This window comes from Schistocerca americana, chromosome 1, assembly GCF_021461395.2.
Source record: "Schistocerca americana isolate TAMUIC-IGC-003095 chromosome 1, iqSchAmer2.1, whole genome shotgun sequence".
NCBI lineage: Eukaryota > Metazoa > Arthropoda > Insecta > Orthoptera > Acrididae > Schistocerca > Schistocerca americana.
In genome coordinates, this window is record NC_060119.1 from 1,022,452,702 (window position 1) to 1,022,471,537 (window position 18,836).

The 18,836-nt window shown below is 39.7% G+C and overlaps 1 protein-coding gene across 5 annotated transcripts in view; it reads left to right on the plus strand.

Annotated features, from left to right (window-relative positions):
- Positions 1 to 15,683, plus strand: part of LOC124616460 (serine/threonine-protein phosphatase 6 regulatory subunit 3) — a 186,685-nt gene extending 171,002 nt beyond the window's left edge. For 4 of the 5 annotated variants that reach the window (XM_047144779.1, XM_047144801.1, XM_047144793.1 and 1 more), the window contains 4 exons: positions 829 to 925; positions 1,020 to 1,106; positions 3,856 to 4,095; positions 13,204 to 15,683. In XM_047144779.1, coding sequence (XP_047000735.1) covers positions 829 to 925; positions 1,020 to 1,106; positions 3,856 to 4,095; positions 13,204 to 13,267 — 488 coding nt within the window. In that variant the 3' untranslated portion in view covers positions 13,268 to 15,683. The remainder of the gene's footprint in view (positions 1 to 828; positions 926 to 1,019; positions 1,107 to 3,855; positions 4,096 to 13,203) is intronic. The other variant, XM_047144786.1, reaches the window with a different exon arrangement.
- The last annotated feature ends 3,153 nt before the right edge of the window (positions 15,684 to 18,836 follow it).

The following is an 18,836-nucleotide window of genomic DNA, read 5'->3' on the forward strand; positions in this document are numbered from 1 at the left end:
GAGCTTACGTAAGTATGCAAATCAGGCTCGCAGGTCACCAATGCCTGCTTCAGAGCAATCTCTGAAACCAAGTCTTACCCTGCCTTCTATTCCTATGAGTTTCTGGCAGTTCTGTTAAGAGACTACATATGAAATTTGTGTGTGTATCTTTCTTTATCTTTTCATTGCCTTAATGAACAAATGTGTTATGGGCAGTAATATAGAGCAGCCTGTGAAATATATACACATACCATTTTTTTCTCCAGTTCATCATACCTTCCAATTCACTCACTTCCAAACTAAGATCTTAACCCAGATATCCATAAACAACAGATGTATTAGTACTAGTCTTCAACAGACAGCAGAGAAGTTGTTTCACTAGTGAGACTGCAGCTGGCAGGTATGTAGTGGAGACAATAATTTCACACAAATATGTATTGAGGCTCCCAGCTTAAGAGGAGAAAACATTCTTTTTTTTTACTTAATTTTGTATTTTTACAATTACCCCCATATGTGTAGAATTCTTGATCAGTTGCTCCCTTCTACTAATTCTCTCTAGAGAGGCACACTTTAGTAAATTGTAATTGTTGTTAGTATTGGAAAAGTTGCTATGCTATAGGTTTTCCAGTATTTCTCAATGGAATTACATTTATTTATTGTATCTCATAAAATTCTTACTTCAAGTCAGATTAGTCATTTTTACTAGTCACCTTTTTCTTAAGCTGTTGATAATAGTGTGTGTGTGTGTGTGTGTGTGTGTGTGTGTGTGTGTGTGCGCGTGTGTGTGTGTGTGTGTACTTCAATTTTAATTAATTTTGAAGAGTTTTACATTTCTTCTTTATCTTTCAGCTGTGACTGACTTAGCAGGCAAGCTTGGTGCTATGGGAATTAATAAATTGAATGAACATTTGAACGCATTGGAAACAAATGCCTGTGAACCCACTGGGTAATAATATGATAAAAAAATTGATTTCATTAATATAAAATAATGTGAACTGTATCTGTTTGTTATTTTTATTTACTTTTTCCTTTTGTTACAGATCTCTTCCAAAATCAGATGATAATGCAAATTGCAGCTCATCCTTAGAAAATGATGCTCAGCTGTTAATGGACAACTACAGGTACATGTACGTTATTGAATACATTGAAATTTCTAAGGTTTTTTAAAATGGAGAACATAAGTGACTTTATTATATGTTATGGGAATTGTATAAATATTGTTTCTGATAATCTTGGAAAAGGAAAAGAACAACAATAAAAATTTAGTTCCACAAGAATTAACTGCAGAAAATCCATGTAGTTTTTAACCTGAATTTTTACTGTAGTGAGAGACAAAAATCCAATCGTCAGTATTAATGGTGGATAAGCAAATACCGTTTTTAGGACTGGTTTAGCCATCACGTTTTCAATATCAGAGTGAGCACAAACAATTGGGGTGTCAGTACATAAGATGGGGGAACATCACAGTTTCACTGCATATAATTTTGGTCTCTCACATTAAATGTATTTGGTTTAACAAAGTATCTACCATTTCATCTGCGCACAATTTCTTGGGTGAGATGGCATAGTTGTTGCAAGTGGACTATTCTAATTTAGAAGCAGCTGAGTTCAGATCCCTGTCTCACCATCCTGAGTCAAATTTCCTTCGCTGCAAGGAACCAGGGATCCTTCAACCAGCTTGATGACATTTCTTGCCACACTCCTTGTCCAGCTGAGCAGTTGCTTAGTCATTTATGCCATCGATGGGAACAGTTCATAAAATGTCGAACACTCATTCTTTGCATGGATGATGTTTTGAAACGCATCTCTTCTTTTATGTTAAAGTAGTGCTAAAGTCTTATGATTCAATAATGCATCACTGTGGTGATTTGTTGTTATGGAGACAAGAGAAGTGGATTCAGCAATGCTAGAGAGAGAGAGAGAGGGGGGGGGGGGGGGGGAGGGTCGTTATTCTTACACATACTTAATATTGTTTTGAAAACTGGAATGCCATGTTGCTTAAGGCAGCCATAAAATTTCTTCTATCAGTGAAAATGTAACAGTTCCAAATAATTGTTAAAAACTGTTTAAATACAACATTTACTGTAAAGTGGAAAATTCATGTTTAAAATTTAATTTGTTCATGTCTGAAATAATATACTCATTTATGAACTTACCTTCACTCTTTCAAATCCCCTATCCCACGCCCCCCACCCCCACCCAACCTCGTGTTACATCTTTTTCCTATTTCATAATTTCTCAATTGAAATTCAACACCTTTTGTAGCTTCCTTACAGCTTTGTAATCATCCCTTTTCTGTCTCCTCTTAGTGCACTTTCAGTTTCTTTTTCATTCCTTTCTGTAGTTACTTCAAATATTTTATCCTTCTTGCCAGTTGATGATTTGTTTTCATCTCAAAGTATTGGTTTTTCATATACATAAAATAAGGGAAAGGCAACCACTTACCTGTAGCAAACTTGGGTGTGGAGTGTAGGACCGTCCATCAGGAAACATTATTCACACTACCTTTCGCGCTCTTGCTCTTTTTCTAGTAAAAGGCGCGCGTGCATACACACACACACACACACACACACACACACACACACACGGAGATGCCTAAATGTACACTCCTGTGACTATGTCAAAATGTAGTTTTTCTTATCATTGGCTGCTTTCATTGGTGTCAGATATGTTGTGGCTTTCTTCATTTTTTTTTAGATTTTACACAACGGGAACAACTTGTCTGAGAATTGTGTATTTTCACTGCTGTGTTCTGTAAACTCTTCTTCCTTTTCGCAGGCTTTGTTACTGCTTATAACTTCCTATCTTCAAAAAAACTGCTCCATATAAGCTGGTGTCTGTACAGCTCATTGTGGGTTGTCTGGAACAATTTGGTGATCCCATCAGTACTTGTAACACACATTTCATTGAATAATTTTAGCATGATTTAGCTCATGACATGGAATTTTATATGGATCCATTACATTTTGTTGTGCACATTGTTCTGAAATACAGGATACCATATTTATCCAGTTCTAGGACAGGGGGAGCAGAACCTCAAAAATCGCAAAATTTTTTGGAAGAAATAGCGAAATATTTGTGACAACCAAGATCATAAATTTCATAGATGATTGTTTCATTCACAGCAATTCCAGTGATGCTGTGAGGTTCCACACCAAGTATCTTGTAAACTGCGACATATTCAGAAGAAACTGCCAATATTTGTAAAAGCTGAGATTATAAATTTCACTGATGCTTGTATATATAAATACATTGACTCTCTTCTCACCTCTCATTGGTTAATTGAAAATATCATACCAGATAATGGTACCGATGATGATGATGATGATGATGATGATTGTGAATAGTAATACCACAGACCAACTGCCTTAAATAGTAAACAGAGGAAGAATTGGAGATAAAAATTAATACACACCTTTTTTTAAAAAAAATTATTTCTCCCTGTTTTGTCAACATGCAGACAATCAATAAATGGCTTAAGTTTATCCAGAAATAGTGTTAACTCTTTTAGCCACATAATTGAAATTAGTGAAACAGTTTGTCATTTTGAGTAGTTAAAAATAATATTTTGTCAAAGAGTCTCTTTAATTAAGGGATTGTCTTATATATTCAGGGTTATCGAATACCCAGATAAATACTGTAGGTTATTGTTTTTCCTTGTTGCCACTGTCTAGTTTTCCTCCATTGTCCATAATTTTTGGCTCATTGTGAAATACCTGTAGTTACAAGAAGTCCATCAGCAGGTGCTACTGTCGCTGTGGATGTGCCGTGACAGCGACTTAATTGTTTCAACTGTATTATTGATTTTTTTTTAACATGTGAAAATTAATGAGTAGTTCATAAAGGTTTGTGAACAATAAGCTTTTACAATTTCAGATTCTTATCAGCCCAGGGCCTGATGACAGTCCCCTCAGCCTGTGATAGTAGTGACTGCAATAGCAGTTCAGCTGACAGTGAGAATACATCTACCATTGTGAATAATAGTGCGAGCAGCAGTAAACAAACTGAAGAACAACAACACGTGCTCTTGCCAAATACTGAACTATTAGTTGCAGAGAATGGACCAATAGATCCAAACATCCCTGTGGAAGTGGAGGTAGCTGCTGCATTGCCCATGTGAGTAATCTCTTCTAATTTGTTTTAAAATCAAACATAAATTGAATAGGTGATGGACACAGTTTATAAGAGTAACATGTCACCTGAAACACATTCTCTTCCACCGAGCGGGGTGGCGCAGTGGTTAGACACTGGACTCGCATTCGGGAGGACGACGGTTCAATCCCGCGTCCGACCATCCTGATTTAGGTTTTCCGTGATTTCCCTAAATCACTCCAGGCAAATGCCGGGATGGTTCCTCTGAAAGGGCACGGCCGCCTTCCTTCCCCGTCCTTCCCTAATCCGATGAGACCGATGACCACGCTGTCTGGTCTCCTTCCCCAAACCAACCAACCAACCACATTCTCTTCTGATACGCAATGTTCTTGGAATCCTATCTACTAGCTTCTGACTTACAACTTTGTCCCCCTTGACTTTTAACTCTCTCATGAGAAAGGTAAGCATACTGTGCTGCAAGGAAAGATTTATGCTTTGAACCACAGGTTAAAAGAAAGAGTTTGAATTAACTAAGATAAATCTGCATAAATTATTGCAGAGTGGCAGAGAAGTGGAAGGAATTGGTTGGTTTGCGGTATTTAGTAGAAAAAAATTGCACACGAATTCTCAGGCACCATGACCGAATGAAAAATACAATAAAATAAAGTGTCACTGACAAAAAAATCTTTAAAACCAATTTTCTTCAAATTACAAGTGACACGCATTGGTTTGTGTTGCCATCAGCAACTCTTATCGATAAGAAAACTGCCACCAAAAGCTACTCACAAATAGCTGGTACGTATTTCAGCACTGCAGATGGCATAGTTGGTGCCGGGACGCCAGCACATTCAGCAACACTTCTAACTTGATCAGCAGACAAGGTCATTGCTCTCACTCAGCTGCAATCAAGGGCTCGATCACCTGTTCAATGTTGTGATGTCTTGTCTTGACTCCAGAGACTCCATAGCAGCAAGCATTGTGCTGCTTTCATTTAAGCAGAGCCTGTTCAGTGGTGTCGCTTGGCGCGGCTGCCAGGAAATTCGAATGTTATGTGGTCGCAAACAGAATTTTCCTATGTCCATCATGTCACGTCTTCCCTCCACCAAAAAATCTCTCTCGGTGGGAATCTCTCGGGAGATATTAAAAAAATATATGTATTAGGTTTGCCAACTGACAGTGAAATAAGTTATAACAAAAATACTCACTAACAACTGAACAGTTCCAGCAATGTATGCTGTTTAACTATAATGCTGAAAGGCACCCTCCTCCCCACCACCACCACCACCACCACCACCACCACCACCCCTGACCTTCCAACAATCTCAACTCAAAATGAGGACAACTAAGGCTGAAGAAGACTTTAAAATACAGAACGAGTTTCTTAAAGATATGTAACTCTGCTAATGAGGAAACCAAAATGCAATATACATTTAGTATACATTGTATTTAAAATGGGGAAAGATACAAGAAACAGGTAAACATACTATGAAGACTTTCTCGACGGATGTCATAGCTGTTCTGTGCTGTATGACTGTGGTTGAAGTAACTTTTTGGCTCATGTTTTGTCCAGAGCTGTGCTGGACGTTCTGGAGGTGCTCCAAAAATGTCCAACATAGCTCTGGACGAGACGTCAGGATCTGAAGAGTAAACAGTTCATAATGTTAAATTTCGTGGCAGATTAAAACTGTGTGCATGACCAAGACTCGAACTTGGGACCTTTGTCTTTCTCTCTATCTACTGAGTTACCTAAACCCAACTCGGGACCCGTCTTCACAGCTCTATTTCCACCAGTACCCCATCTCCTACCTTCCTAACTTCTGAGCAGCTCTCCTCTGAAACTCCTGGGAGTAAGGACATTGCAGAGACATGGCTTACCCACAGCCTAGGGGGATGTTTCCACGATCAAATTTTCACTCTTCAGTGGAGTGTGGCGCTGATATGAGACTTCCTGGCAGATAAAAGCTATCTGCCAGACTAAGTTTCGATCTTGGGACCTTTGCCTTTGTAGGGCAAGTGCTCTACTGACTGAGCTACCCAAGAAAGACTCGTGATCTGTCTTCAACGTCCGAGTTAGCCTCATTTCAGCACACAGTTTTAATCTGCCAGGAAGTTTCGTATCAGTACACACTGTGCTGCAGATTGAAAATTTCATTCTACAGCTCATAACATTATTTTTATTTTCAAAGGTAAAATCTCAAATCAGACATTCAGTGCAGAAACCTAGGTAATATTTTATGCACATTCGAAAACCGGACAGTATTGTTAGTCATTCAAAGATCTAAGCCATTTTAACTGGCCTCTTCAATTGATATCTTTAGTGAAGTCATTAATAGGAGAATTATCAGTCATAAAGAGAAAGTTCAATCTTTCACAAACTTACATAGATTTAAAAATTATTTGGAATTCATACCATACACACATTTTCACCCAAATTATGAACTATCCGTGGTTCGGATTATGATATATTGACACAAAAAAATTCCCTGGTCCGAGGGTTCTTGACTGGCAAGGTGACCGGAGTTAAAAACCTGAGAATCTAAACTTGTCTGTAGACCTGGGCAGGAACTTCCCCATTACATATGTGTCCCATGACCCTTTCTTGTCCACTTTGTACATGAGTGTCATGCTAGCCTTTCTCATCCACCTTGTATGTGTGTTTCCTGTCGCCCTTTCTTAACACACATCGTACAGCTGTCCTCTTCTTTGCAAGCCTCTCCCACTTCCCTTGATCACTCTTCCTCTCTTACGTTCTTTACTCTGCCTCCTTCCCTCCCATCGTTTCTTCATTTCCAACAATTATGGTAGCTGTAGTCAGCACATTGGAAGGCTATCCCTAAACAAGAATCATAAATGAAACTACGGAGGAAGTGCAGAATGCAGATATTTATGGCTACATGTGTTTGAAACATCTTTTGCAATAATATATCAAATGATTTAGTACAATATTTAAAAACTGTCATTGTATTCCAACAGAAGTTGCTTTTAATCGATGATCATCTTCAGTCGAAGTTTTTCTTCAGCAGTGAAGCTAACAAGGCATACGTCAATAATCACTTGTTAGCAGTAATATCTAATGCAAACAGTAATGTTAAGACATACACAGTTTGTACTTAGTGGCATGACAAGGTGACCAGTGGAACAGTAAGACATCATTGACTGAAAATGATCACGTTATTGAAACTTGCTTTTGACAGAATAATACAATATTTTTAAATACATATAAGCTGTCGCATACAGCTCGCACAAAACATTTCCTTGTGGTCCAACTAAGATGTTTGGTCCAAAAAAGGTGTTTGGTCCAAAAAAGGTGTTTGTAACAGCACTGATTCCATTATACTTGGCTGCAGTATGGGACATTGCATTTTCATATAAATAAATTACCATTTTATACCCACCCTTGATACTGAGGCTTGGCCAATCAGTCTCGCATGCAGCTTCATTTTTTGTCTTGGTGGATTTGAGTTTCTTGTCTACTGCAACAAATACACAACCTCCATTTCCCTGTCCTTTCGAAATATACGCAGATTTTCCCATGAGTCTTGCTGCTATCAATTCCAGGTTTCAACCAACTCCCTGTACCTAGTATTATTTGAGTTTCACTGTTTTTCAGGAGCGCTTCAAACTCTGTCACTTAGTTGTGAATGCTTTGACAGTTAACCATTAGGATTTAAATATTCTCATCTGTGAGAGGCATTTCTTTCGATTTTACGCTGATACTTCTGGGCTACTTAAGCTGTTGCTATCCAGATTGGATGGTGAGTCACCTAATGTAAAAGAACCCTTGTATGCATTCCACACACGGTCAGCTACCTGAGTAGTAGTGTCTGGTAAGTTGTGCACACTTCACCTATTTAGGGGAGACCCTACAGTTCTCAACTCTATGGCGTAAGTTCAGGAAGCTGCAGCGTAGCTTGTCACAGAACCTTCAGAGGATCTGTTCAGTCCTTCCACTCAACTTGGAACCAAAGGGCCACAATCGTTTCTGGGGGCAATGCTGCAAATTGTGAGCTTCCATGAAATTCCAAGCACAAAGTTAGTCTTCTCAACCTTCTCTGTCAGTCACTGGAATGACCCAAATATGACCTAGGAACCCAGACAACAGGCATCACTTGTTCCAGTGTGTGCCACAATCTGCAGTTGGCTGCACCCTGTTCTCTCAGTGGCTACTGGAATAGCCTCTTATTAAACATGTTGAATGAAGCCCCCAGGCACACACTGAGTGCTCCTGGTTTCTTTTCCTGTCTTTTGCTGCCAAAATTCCCCCAAGGGGTACCATCATTCACCATATGTTTGAATTGCGGACAATCAGTAGACCCCTACCTTTTTGCATTTGCCTCCTTTTGACAAAACTGGTTGCTGCTAAACAGGTGAACTGAGTCCCACTTGCTCAATTTAAGTGAAAGACAGCAGCTCAAACTTGTTGTTTAGGGGGACTCCTTCCTGGTCCCCATCCACTTTGCACAGAATGTCTAGATCTACCAATGCCATGCCACTCACACTTAAGTGGATGACAGATCGTGTACTTTCTGCAGAGAAGACAAGGATCCTCAGGAGAAGATAGTACTTAAGATACCTCTGGATCAGTGTCAGAGTACATGACTCTCGGGAGCTCTCCCAACACACTGTTTCACACTGTTTTGTAGCAGCCGCTAATCGTTTGACAATAGCCAGTATGATTTACAGCTGCTTCAGAATGTCAACCATTCACAAGTGGGGCTGCATTCTGGCTGGTGCAATGTATTGCAGGGCAGTGAACAAATAACTTTAAGCTTGCTGATTACCTTTTTGTCTGATGAGCTAAAAAGTTGCTAATTCTGTGTAAGAATTGAAGCAAATAAACGAAATGAGATTTCTATTAAGGCAACACAAAGACTTGTGGTAAAAATTACTATTTTCCTAAAACTTTTGGAGGGTATTTGTAGTCATTAGCAAATTCAAAACTGAGTTATTTTACAATAAATGTACATAATACATAGGGCTGCTCCTCTTCAGGGGACAACTAGATGTAACGCAATATATATAGAGTTCAAGCTCACCAGCCATTTGACCATCTTATTCTGTGCGGATGCACAAACAGCGCCCGAACTCTTACAGGAATCGGCACTAAAGCCGCGAATAATGAGTATAATTGGCAGGGGCACTGTGAATATAGTGTGGGACAATAAGTTGCGAATGTGGGTCTCACGGGAGGCGTGCCAGAGATAAGTCTCTGCAGTTGCAATATCCTCTGTGTCCTCGATGGCTCAGATGGAGAGAGCATCTGCCATGTAAGCAGGAGATCCGGGGTTCGAGTCCCACTTGGGTCTCACATTTTTGACTATCCCCGTTGACTTACATCAATGCCTGTATGCAGCTAGGTGTATTCATTTCATTGTAATTTCATGATATGTTCATTAGAATGTCTGCTACAAAAACTAAATTAAGTAGATTTACTACAAATTATCCATAAATTATGCGAAGGACAGTGGTAGCTTCTGAAAATTCTCAAAAATGCATGTTTGTTTGCATTGATATTCAATGAAATTCAGGGGTGATGTATTCTTTGGCAATAACTGTGAACCACAAATGTTGATTTACTACGAAATAAGTTACACATTCAAAAGACTCGTACTGGTGACTCTTAGTTCAGAGGTTTTTCGCTGTTGTGACATGCATTTTGAATAAACAGCCTAGCTATTGTGGCTGATAAATATTTGGTACATACACGCACTCCAGAGAGATCGTCCATTAGTTTACTTAAGAAATTTAATGTATTTAAAGCTACAATGCCTGTTACAAACTGCTGTAGGTGCAGTTCACTTCCAAATGGCTGATCGTAAGATCAGAGTTTGCGCTAGATGTACTGTTACTCTTGCTGTTGCTACAATTACCATCACAAATGCCGTATTAGACCTCGCAATGGAATACAGTCTGATAACAAACCACACATATAAGCACATGGTACGCTGAGAGAGAGAGAGAGAGAGAGAGAGAGAGAGAGAGAGAGAGAGAGAGAGAGTGTGTGTGTGTGTGTGTGTACTATAAGTAATGCTTTTCACAACTTTTTGTCATGCACTGATAAACCAAAACCTTATGATCAAGCCCACCATGAGATTAAATGCCATCTGTTGGTGTTGTGGACATGTGGCAAGTAAGGTAGGTATATAAGTGAATCAGAGACAAATGGGGAATCATTCTAGTGACAATCTGAGCTACGAATGTGGAAATCCACTGCCACTGCCACTGCTACTGCTACTGCCACTGCCACAGACTTTCTCAAACTTAACAACGAGACCACATGACAGATGAATTTTTGTAATTTTTCGTATCTATAGTATGTGAAGTTTAGAACTAAAATATCGATGTAACAAAGCAGTTTGATGCAACTCTAAAAAATTCTTGAGGAAACTGACTTTGAAGTTTTCTGTCCATCTTTATTACGTTAAAATAGGTCAATTTTTCGAGAAGTAACGTAAGTATGTTGGAGAGTGCTCACCTGACATATATGGGTCCTGGGTTTGTGTCCCAACAGATTCAGAGTTTTAAACGAATGTTCTATAAGCATTTCTGTGAAGAGTAATGTATACAAAGATGGAGAAAGTCATTAGTGTTAGAGAATGGTAATCACTGAATTAAGTCTGTTTTCGATCATCCCCTCCCCCCTTCACTGCCCTTTCACCTCTCCCTGTTCAATTCCAATACCTACACCATTTAAATATTTAAAATTCATCGTATAAGTGTAAATTAATATGTGTGTGTCACTTTTTTTGAGAAAAATTCATAGTTTCTATTTCTAATAAAATCCAGCTCCCGTTGCAAGTGTAAATTTCAAACTACCGATTTTTTAAGATTTTTGATGAAGATTATTTAAATTAAAAAAAAATTACAAATGAATTTTTTCCCATCTTTATGTATTTTATGCTTCACGAAGACCTAGGCTGTAGGGAAGGGACTGTTTGATGTGGAATGGGTGGCAGCTGTCGTAATGGAGGTGGCAAACGAATCTGCTCCAGTCCGGAATCCCTGAAGCATTACACCAACAACCTGACAACAGCTTTCACATCCCGCAACTACCCTCCCAACCTGGTACAGAAGCAAATAACCAGAGCCACTTCCTCATCCTCTCAAACCCAGAACCTCCCACAGAAGAACCACAAAAGTGCCTCACTTGTGACAGGATACTTTCCGGGACTGGATCAGATTCTGAATGTGGCTCTCCAGCAGGGATACGACTTCCTCAAATCCTGCCCTGAAATGAGATCCATCCTTCATGAAATCCTCCCCACTCCACCAAGAGTGTCTTTCCGCCGTCCACCGAACCTTCGTAACCTCTTAGTTCATCCCTATGAAATCCCCAAACCACCTTCCCTACCCTCTGGCTCCTACCCTTGTAACTGCCCCCGGTGTAAAACTTGTCCCATGCACCCTCCCACCACCACCTACTCCAGTCCTGTAACCCGGAAGGTGTACACGATCAAAGGCAGAGCCACGTGTGAAAGCACCCATGTGATCTACCAACTGACCTGCCTACACTGTGACGCACTCTATGTGGGAATGACCAGCAACAAACTGTCCATTCGCATGAATGGACACAGGCAGACAGTGTTTGTTGGTAATGAGGATCACCCTGTGGCTAAACATGCCTTGGTGCACGGCCAGCACATCTTGGCACAGTGTTACACCGTCCGGGTTATCTGGATACTTCCCACTAACACCAACCTATCCGAACTCCGGAGATGGGAACTTGCTCTTCAATATATCCTCTCTTCCCGTTATCCACCAGGCCTCAATCTCCGCTAATTTCAAGTTGCCGCCACTCGTACCTCACCTGTCATTCAACAATATCTTTGCCTCTGCACTTCTGCCTCGACTGACATCTCTGCCCAAACTCTTTGTCTTTAAATACGTCTGCTTGTGTCTGTATATGTGTGGATGGATATGTGTGTGTGTGTGAGTGTATACCCGTCCTTTTTTCCTTTTTTCCCCCCCTAAGGTAAGTCTTTCCGCTCCTGGGATTGGAATGACTCCTTACCCTCTCCCTTAAAACCCACATCCTTTCGTCTTTCCCTCTCCTTCCCTCTTTCCTGATGAGGCAACAGTTTGTTGCGAAAGCTTGAATTTTGTGTGTATGTTTGTATATATATTTGTTTTAATGGTTCTGTACCTCAGTTGGTAAAAATGAAACCCTTATAGGCCACTATGTCCATCCGTCCGTCCGTGTGTCGTATTGTTAAGACTCGTGTTTCTCAGAAACTAGTGGAGGTATCAAGTTGAAATTTATGTCAAATACTAAGGTCTTTGATCCCTTGGCAGTGTAAATAATTTAACTCCTAAGCCAATTCAATCAAAAGATACAATATTACGTATCACTTATTTTGATACTCGCGTGCCTTGATATCTTCCCCAATGCCAATGGCATCTTCCAGCAGGATAGCTGTCCACATTACGAGATGAGATTAGGGCTACGTTGGTTTCGGGAGTGTGAAAGTGAATTCTTGTTGATGCCTTTCCTGCCAAATTCACTTTATCCAAACACACAAGGGACGCTATAAGGCACTAATTTTATGCCCCTAAACTGATGGCCTGTAATTTATGGGAACTCTGTGACTTGACCATAGGCATCTGGTGCCACATACCTGTGGAAATGTATCAAGGGCTGTAGAATCCAAGCAGTGAAGATAGCTGCTGTAATTAAATTCCAGTGGTTACAGTTTTTTGGCTTATCCATCTTTAGTTATATTAGTAACACTGTGAACGATGATGCACACTCTCTCTCTCTCTCTCTCTCTCTCTCTCTCTCTCTCTCTCTCTCTCTCACACACACACACACACACACACACACACACACTCATGGTAGTTATTGAAATAACTTAATTAAAGTAGTTTGTTGAGAAATGGAATATGCTATGTTTGGCAGTATGGGGTTTGTACTCATGCATGTCATTTCCATTTCCTTTGAATGTAGGGGAGGAGGAGATAAAATTTCTGCTTTGGTCTTTGGATTCATACTGACTATTTCATACACTTCTCTCCATTTTGTTTGTATTTTTAATTATGGTAATTACTAAGTAAATCATAAGTTTGATGGGGGAAGAGGATATGCCTTGTTTGTTCTATGAAGTTTAGTGTACATAACACATGATATTGTTTCAGGCCCAAATTGAGTGACACATCACCACCTGCAGAAAATCCCAAGACATCCAATGGGCCTGTTTGAAACTCAGTTTCTGACGCTGAACATCAGTCATATCAGTGGAATTGGCCTATTGTGTATTCTTGGTTGAATAGGCATCCTGCCTGAAAACTGAGTTCTGGAAAAACTGTTTACATTTTGAATTGGGCATGTACTATTGGTTATGGGATTGTATTCCATTGCTGAAACATGGTTTCTATAGGAGGAACAAGAGGACTGAACCTAACTGTAAAATAGTGTTCCTTAAAAGGTGCTCAATAACTTGTATTAATTGTATTATACTCCTGTGAGGTTTTGACTGGGGGAAGTTTAAGCTCCTTTTTTATGTTGCAAATTTACTGAAAAATGTGTAGGAAGTGTAATTTTTAGAAAGCAGCAAAAGGTGCCTATGCTTACAAAAATAAGTGTTCAAAGTGATGAAAGTGAACTTTAAACATGAAATTCTGTTTAAAAATTGTTGAAAATTGTTATTTAGCGTGGAATGGAATATGTAATTTAAAATCTCAAAACAGTACTGACTTGAAAAAACAATCTGTGCTGAAAGAATATTCTGTGAAGGGTGTGTATAATGATCTATGTGTATATGTTAGTGTCTATACATGATTGTGGGTGTGTGTGTTTAGTGTGCCCTTGTATATTTGTGGACATGAAATGGCACACTTGCATGTAAAGATTGTGTACTTCATCCTCAGGAATTTATCATCGTTGAAAAGACTCCTGTAAATAGATTGAGTTGTTAGATTAAAATATCAGAGCATGTATTTATTTTAATTTTTTAGAATATGTGGATGTACATGTAATTGGAGTGTAAACCTGTTCCTTACGATTTCTGTGATTTATGCAGGTGCCTCTTTGTAAGGGAAAGAGTATTGTAAGAAATGATATTGTCTATGCTTCCCATTGAGAGACAGAGTGAACTACTACTAATTGTTTTGTGATTAGTTTTGTAATATATGTTCATACGAGCCATCTTAACATGAATGTTACCTTTACGGGAGTACTGCAATCCAAAATTGTCTTCAGATGGTGGCATTGCTTCAGGAATGCATTTGCAGTTTTTGATACTCTAATCTTATTTATTTTTGCACATTTTTGAAGTTCTTCCATCATCTCATTTTATCAAATTGTAAAATGTAGCAGTATTACTTTAGCAGGAAAGGTACAGCATATAGCAGTTTGAAAGTCACCTTTATATGTATCTTTTAATAGACAAACTTAAGTACTGTCTAAATCATTCTTATTGGCAAAGAGCTGTGCAATCTATTCAGTATTGTATGTGTCTGTGGAAGTGTTCATATGTTCCCATTACTTTGTTTCCTTAAAATGGTCAGTATGGATCATTAGTTGCTTCTGTTACATATCATAAAATTATTTCCTTCTATTGTTTTTAATGACTTAGATTGTAGGTGCAATAAGTTTTGGACAATAGAGCTGTTTATTTTCAAAGGACAGTTTGTTGAATTTGCAATATAAAAACACCACTCCATGGAACAATATATTCAGAGCAATGGAATACAGGCCCAGCCCTCACCAGTCTGTAAATGATGGAGTCACATGTAGAGATAAATGCAAACAGTAGCTTCAAGTAAAAAAAAGAAGGAAGAAAGAACTCCTGTGCATATTTGTTACCAAATGAATGGTTATTATATTGGCATATCGATAATTGTTGCAGTTGAAAAGCAATACTAGTATAAATACTGTATCACTTCATTATTAATACTTCCACAGTGAAAAAAATAATTTCATAATCAGTTAGATCCATTATTTCCTATCATTATCTTCACTTTTAAAATACAAAGCGATTTTTATAAACATTTTGTGATACCTGTGGTCTTCTTCATGTTGCTTTATTTTGAGACCTTTACATTGATTTCAGTTTTTAACAGTTTCTTAATATGACTGTGGTGCAGCTGTATCCTTGTTTTGATCAGTTTTATTTTTATGTGATGTAGTTGTTAGAAGATAAATATTTAGAGACCACACAGATTCCATGTCTGAATTACAGACTTTTAGAGAAACTTGAGACTTTTGTGAACATACAGACATATAAGTAATTTTGTTATTTTAATATTGAAGTTTCCAAAGGTTACCACCATTTCTGCCTGTGAATTCATAACCTGTGATATATTAATTTTTTAAAAAGATGCAGTTAAGCTCAAAATATTAAACTTGATGATATTTCAGAAGTGCCAGGGTGCAATTTTGGAATATTCCATGTTGTAAACATTCTTTAGCAGAACTGCCTTATATAAAATGTTAAACACACAAACAGTACAAGTGTTATTTTACATAGTATAACAAGTGGTGTATATGTTGAAATGGAAAATATTGCAACTAGAAATGTGAAAAACAGTTCTTGTTAATGTAAGGTCCAAATTTTATAACCTTATATAATTGAAAATGCTTAATGTTCAAAAGAAAATACAAAACATTTATTATATATTGTTTCTGTTATTGTGCCAATATCAGATTCATGTTTCTAACATTTGTTACAAATGACATTATATGTGGCCTCTACAGTTTACAGTATTTGGGGATCCTTATGCATGTAAGCTGGAAAACGTTGAACTGACGCAGAATGTATTAAAAAATCCATTGTGATACCTACATTATAGGTTTCTGTAGAAGTAGTGACAATTCTTCGAAAGAGCATAACATAATGAAAAGTTTCTGTATTCTGACACTGGATTTGAATGCTTTCTCACATATTTAGTTACTGATACCATATAAGTGGGTTGGAAAGCACCAGGTTTCATAAACATGAAATGATAGTCTGTAGTAAGTTAGTAGCACAAATTACTGTATCATACGTAGTGACTTCGAAAATCTGTCTCACAATCACCCTCAAATCTAGAGGGGGATTAAAAATTATGAGTTTGGGTGTACTGTCATGCTGCCCCATGTTGCTGTTACTGATCAGCGTGGTTAATCATATACATTGTCGAGTATTATTATCTGTCTTTAGAGATATGAAGCAATAGCCATTGAAGCGGCTGCTGCAGAGGCATTTCAGAAATGCTAGAATTATCAACCGCAGTTTCCCTACTGCATTGTCAGTTCATGCATATCAACTAATCTTAATCCGTGTGGCTTCTGGTTGTGGGGTTATCTGAAAGATGTTGTGTTCAGTGATCAAGTTAAAAATGTAGCTGAATTGAAGGCACGCATTGCACAGTGCATTCTGAACATGACGTCTGACACACCCCAGTCTGTTGTGGAAAGTGCTGTTTCTCAATTTCAACTTGCGGCAGAAAATAGAGGCCAATATATTGAACATCTCTTGCTCCAGTCTCATGACAATTAGAAACAGTGTCTTTTTATGCTGTTTCTGCTCCCAGGACAATTAAAAACCAATGTAATTTTTTCTTTTTATGCAGTTTTTGGCCTCAGGAAAATTAAAAACCGGTTTTTCCCATACAATGTCGTAAGACCTTGGTGTGGTGGATGGGCTGTTGACAGCATGAACTTATGCAGTCATGCATATTTGAAGAGTACAGATGGTGTAATGTTAAACTATAGCCATCATATTGCTATTCATCTGTCATTTGTAGCTGATCTCATTATGTTAAGATTTCTACAGTGCTTTCTATTGCTAAGCTTTTTACCATGATAATCAAAATATCCACGGGTATGCTGCCGGTCTATAGTGTCCAACGGGCACAGTATTTCGGCGATCATACATGTCGCCATCATCAGGTGAACTGACGGACTGAGCTCCTGTGAACGTGCCGGCACGGTGATCCGTACGCTATGGCTGCTCAGCGGCAACTGGGTTCAGTCGCGGCGGCGGCCGATTTAAATACCCTCCGCCCGCGGCGCGCTCCCTCCGCCGTCCGCGCCCCGCACCACGGTCGCGCGGTGGAACAGATTGCGACGGCGTCTGAGATGACGTCGGTGTGATGGCTCTGTCCGCTGTGGTCGTCACAACTATACGTTTGCTCGATTTACTCTTGATTTACCCGATCGCTGGTTCCCAAGCCTTGCTAAGATCATAGCCACAGTCACGATTTATGAGGTCGTCATTGGTGCGAATTTCGATGGCCTCTCTAACAACGCTGTCCCAGTATCTCGACATCTGTACCAGAATCCTCGTGCGGTCATACTCCGTGGCGTGATTTTCCGACAAACAATGTTCAGCAACCGCCGACTAGCTCGGATACATCAGTCGAGTGTGCCTCTGGTGTTCACGGCATCGATCCTCGACGGTACGCATCGTCTGACCAATATACGACTTGCCACATTGACACGGAATCTGGTACACGCCGGCCTTCCTCAAACCGAGGTCATCTTTGGCGCTCCCCACCAGTGCACGAGTTTTATTTGGAGGACAAAACACTGTTCCGACCCGGTGTTTCTTCAGAATGCGGGCGATTTTTCCCCGAGAGTGCGCCTGTGTATGGAATAAATGCAGTGCCTACCTCCTCCCTCGTGACTTCATCCATCTCTACAGGTTGTGCTGCAGTGGTTGGCCGGAGAGCATGTTGAATCTGCCACTCTGAGTACCCATTTTTTCGAAATACAGTTCTCAGATGTTCCAATTCCTGGGGTAGACTCTCTGCGTCAGAGATAGTGCGCGCCCTATGTACTAGAGTTTTAAGTACCCCATTCCTCTGTGAAGGGTGGTGGCAGCTGTCTGCGTGCAAATACAGATCAGTGTGCGTAGTCTTCCGATACACCCCATGACCTAGGGTGCCGTCAGCCCTTCTCTTGACCAAGACGTCAAGGAAAGGTAATTTACCCTCCGTTTCAGTCTCCATAGTGAATTTGATGTTGGGGTGTATGGAGTTTAGATGTGTAAGGAAGTCGAGGAGTTTATCCATACCATGTGGCCAGATGACAAACGTGTCGTCCACGTAACGGAAAAAGGAAGTAGGTTTCCATACGGATGACGACAGGGCTTCCTCCTTGAAGTTCTCCATGTACAAATTCGCTACCATCGGTGAAAGTGGGCTACCCATGGCGACTCCCTCCGTTTGTTCGTAGTATTCTCCATTAAAAAGAAAATACGTGGAAGTCAAGACATGCCTAAAAAGTTCAGTGGTATTCTCGTCAAACTTCTGACTAATCAATTCTAGTGACTCTCGCAGGGGTACCCTCGTAAACAAGGAAATGACCTCAAAACTCACCATGATATCTGACTCATCCAACCTGAAGCTATCCAGGCGTTTAACAAAATCCACGGAATTACAGATGTGATGAGGGCATTTACCCACATAAGGACTTAATATTCCCGTCAGGTATTTGGCCAACAAATATGTAGGTGCCCTGATGTTGCTGACAATGGGGCGTAATGGTACCCCCTCTTTGTGAACCTTCGGGAGTCCATATAGTCTAGGCGGTACCGGACCTTGGGGTAACAATTGCTTAGCGTCACCCTCCGGTAAATCTGCGTCCTTGAGAAGCGCCCTCGTCTTGGACTCCCGAAGGTTCACAAAGAGGGGGTACCATTACGCCCCATTGTCAGCAACATCGGGGCACCTACATATTTGTTGGCCAAATACCTGACAGGAATATTAAGTCCTTATGTGGGTAAGTGCCCTCATCACATCCGTAATTCCGTGGATTTTGTTAAACGCCTGGATAGCTTCAGGTT